This window comes from Bufo bufo, chromosome 2, assembly GCF_905171765.1.
Source record: "Bufo bufo chromosome 2, aBufBuf1.1, whole genome shotgun sequence".
Taxonomy (NCBI): Eukaryota; Metazoa; Chordata; class Amphibia; order Anura; family Bufonidae; genus Bufo; species Bufo bufo.
The window spans coordinates 79185466-79189250 of record NC_053390.1 but is presented as its reverse complement, the minus strand read 5'-3'; the positions used below and the strand labels follow the sequence as shown (position 1 = coordinate 79189250).

Genomic DNA, 3785 nt, shown 5'->3' with positions numbered 1-3785 from the left:
TGTGTGTGGAGGCGACACAATGGGGCATTCTACTATGTGTGCGTGGCGGCACAATGGGGCATTCTACTATGTGTGTGTGTGGAGTGGACACAATGGAGCATTCTACTATGTGTGTGTGTGTGTGTGTGGAGGGGACACAATGGGGCATTCTACTATGTGTGTGTGTGTGTGTGGAGGCGACACAATGGGGCATTCTACTATGTGTGTGTGTGGAGGCGACACAATAGGGCATTCTACTATGTGTGTGTGTGGAGGGGACACAATTTAGCATTCTACTATGTGTGTGTGTGTGTGTGTGTGGAGGGGAGACAATGGGGCATTCTACTATGTGTGGTGGCGGTGGGGGCACAATAGGGCATTCTACTGTGTGTGGGCCCTAGGTACCCCAGTCTGACACTGGTTGGGTGGTATGTATTCTCACAGCCATGGTTTTCCACAGTTGGACACCACCGACGCCTGCCCACGATTACGAATCGACACAATGGAGCATTCTACTATGTGTGTGTGTGTGTGTGTAGGCGACACAATGGGGCATTCTACTATGTGTGTGTGTGTGTGGAGGGGACACAATGGGGCATTCTACTATGTGTGTGTGTGTGTGGAGGCGACACAATGGGGCATTCTACTATGTGTGTGTGTGGAGGCGACACAATGGGGCATTCTACTATGTGTGTGTGTGTGGAGGCGACACAATGGGGCATTCTACTATGTGTGCGTGGCGGCACAATGGGGCATTCTACTATGTGTGTGTGTGGAGTGGACACAATGGAGCATTCTACTATGTGTGTGTGTGTGTGTGTGTAGGCGACACAATGGGGCATTCTACTATGTGTGTGTGTGTGTGTGTGTGGAGGGGACACAATGGGGCATTCTACTATGTGTGTGTGTGTGTGGAGGCGACACAATGGGGCATTCTACTATGTGTGTGTGTGGAGGCGACACAATAGGGCATTCTACTATGTGTGTGTGTGTGGAGGGGACACAATTTAGCATTCTACTATGTGTGTGTGTGTGTGTGTGGAGGCGACACAATGGGGCATTCTACTATGTGTGTGTGTGGAGGCGACACAATGGGGCATTCTACTATGTGTGTGTGTGTGGAGGCGACACAATGGGGCATTCTACTATGTGTGCGTGGCGGCACAATGGGGCATTCTACTATGTGTGTGTGTGTGGAGTGGACACAATGGAGCATTCTACTATGTGTGTGTGTGTGTGTGTAGGCGACACAATGGGGCATTCTACTATGTGTGTGTGTGTGTGTGGAGGGGACACAATGGGGCATTCTACTATGTGTGTGTGTGTGTGGAGGCGACACAATGGGGCATTCTACTATGTGTGTGTGTGGAGGCGACACAATGGGGCATTCTACTATGTGTGTGTGTGTGGAGGCGACACAATGGGGCATTCTACTATGTGTGCGTGGCGGCACAATGGGGCATTCTACTATGTGTGTGTGTGGAGTGGACACAATGGAGCATTCTACTATGTGTGTGTGTGTGTGTGTGGAGGGGACACAATGGGGCATTCTACTATGTGTGTGTGTGTGTGTGGAGGCGACACAATGGGGCATTCTACTATGTGTGTGTGTGGAGGCGACACAATAGGGCATTCTACTATGTGTGTGTGTGGAGGGGACACAATTTAGCATTCTACTATGTGTGTGTGTGTGTGTGTGTGGAGGGGAGACAATGGGGCATTCTACTATGTGTGGTGGCGGTGGGGGCACAATAGGGCATTCTACTGTGTGTGGGCCCTAGGTACCCCAGTCTGACACTGGTTGGGTGGTATGTATTCTCACAGCCATGGTTTTCCACGGTTGGACACCACGGACGCCTGCCCACGATTACGAATCCCTTATGCTTATTATGGATAGCGTCTGTGTTTGGCCTGTGGTTTTCATGGATCTTTGTTAGAATATTTTCTGGAGATAAATTTTCAGCTGAGCGGTGTCTGTGGAACACAGATCAAACACGAATACTTCACGGATGAACCACTGACCATCTCGTGACAGATGTTATCACCGACACATACGTGTGAATGAGGCCTAGCTGAACAGTTCAAATTAGTTTAAATAGAACCACAGCATAAATCAACAGGCTGCAAATCTAAAATCCGCTGATTTCATTGCACTTTCCGCAAAGTTTGGAAAATCTCATCCACCTCGCTGTTAGGGCCAGTTCACATGACTGTTTTTTTTAAAAATGCTTAAAAAAAAAAAAATCAGCACAGAATCCGCATGTTTTTTTTGTTTCAGGACAATTTTGACGCGTTTTTGATGCATTTTTTTAACGCCTTTTTTTTTTTAGGTTTTGGATGCAGATCTGCTCCAAAAAACGCACGGAAGATGCACACAAAAAAACATGGCGCATGCTGCAAATGGGAGGCTATTTTGAGGCGTTTCTTTGGAGCCAATTTAGAGGCAGAAGCGCTCCAAAATCAGCGCCAAAAAAACTCTGTGTGAGTAAACTCTGCAGATCTTCTGCACACTCAGCCTTGGAAAATCTGCATCATTTACGCTACCAGTACCGTGGAGAATACTGGAGTCACTGCAGGCAGATAACGTCACGACCTGAAACAGCGACATTACTAAACACTTTTCGGTTTAGTAACAACATGAGAATATTAGTCTTTTATGTCACATTATCCACGGCGGCTGAAAATTCATTTAACATTATGCATCAAGTATTTTATGAAGCCTGACAGTCCACAGATATCATGTTCATACCTTCACCTCATTCCGCCTATATTGCCATTATGAAACTACAACCCCCAGCAGATCTGCAGAATAGGTTTTAAAAAGTCTGACTTACCGCCTGTAAGTTTGTGTCAGCAAGCAGTGACTTACCTCACAAGTCATGGAGGCAGAGGACAGGACAGCTTCCTATATCAGTAATGCAGAGCAGAGCAGGAAGAGAGCAGGAAATGAGACTTCACTACCATCATGTCAGGCGCCTGCTCATTGGAGCCTCTGCCTGCGCCTGTAATCCTGGCTGCAATTGGTGCACACGTTCTTCCACCCACCCTGAGAGTCAGGCAGCAGATTACAACATGGAGCACTGTCTGGGACGAGCAGGTTATACCAGTCTGTGATCGCATTATTTAGCAGCATGTACTGGGAGCTATACGATGGTGATAATTCCGAAGCAAGAATCTGTTTAAACTTCTAAAAAATTCCTGGACGTTTCCACAATCAGGTTTTCGATGCAGTTTTGAAAGTCAAGGACCCAGGAAAGAAATCGAGAAGAAGATCAGTAGTGTTGAGCGAAATTGTCTTTTCAAGTTCGGAGTACAAGGTTCGGGTTATGTAAGAATTCCTTTAAGGATTCGACTACTAGTGTTGATCGCAAATTTTTATCGCAAATATCGTCCCTTCGAGAATTTGCGAAGATGTAGAATATAGTGCTTTATATTCATAATCGCGAATATTCTAGATTTTTTTTTCCTCAGTAACCTCCCCTCTTGCTTGTGGGCCAATGAGAAGGCGGCAATGTCTTTGTCAGAGCTTAGCAACATCCCTAGCAACCAATAGGAAAGTTGCCTACCCCTTACTATATAAGAACCTCCCCAGCAGCCATTTTCTGCTGTGTTTTTGCAGTTTTGAGAGAGAGAGAGCAGTGTCATTGCGGTGCTCTGTGCTTTCATCTGGATCCTATTCCTTATCCAATTACATTAGATAGTTAGCTTATATACAGGGGCGTAGCTATAGGGGAAGCAGGGGAAACGGCTGCTTTGGCGCCCTGACCCAGAAGGGCCCATCCAGGAGGAGGAGGACTTAAAGATTT

The 3785-nt window shown here is 46.8% G+C and overlaps 1 protein-coding gene across 2 annotated transcripts in view; it reads right to left on the bottom strand.

The window, feature by feature from the left end:
• MOCS2 (molybdenum cofactor synthesis 2) overlaps positions 1 to 2984 on the bottom strand; it is a 13382-nt gene extending 10398 nt beyond the window's left edge. For both annotated transcript variants that reach the window (XM_040421262.1, XM_040421261.1), the window contains exon 1: positions 2849 to 2984. In XM_040421262.1, the coding sequence (XP_040277196.1) occupies positions 2849 to 2860 (12 nt within the window). In that variant the 5' untranslated portion in view covers positions 2861 to 2984. The remainder of the gene's footprint in view (positions 1 to 2848) is intronic.
• Between the last annotated feature and the right edge of the window lie 801 nt (positions 2985 to 3785).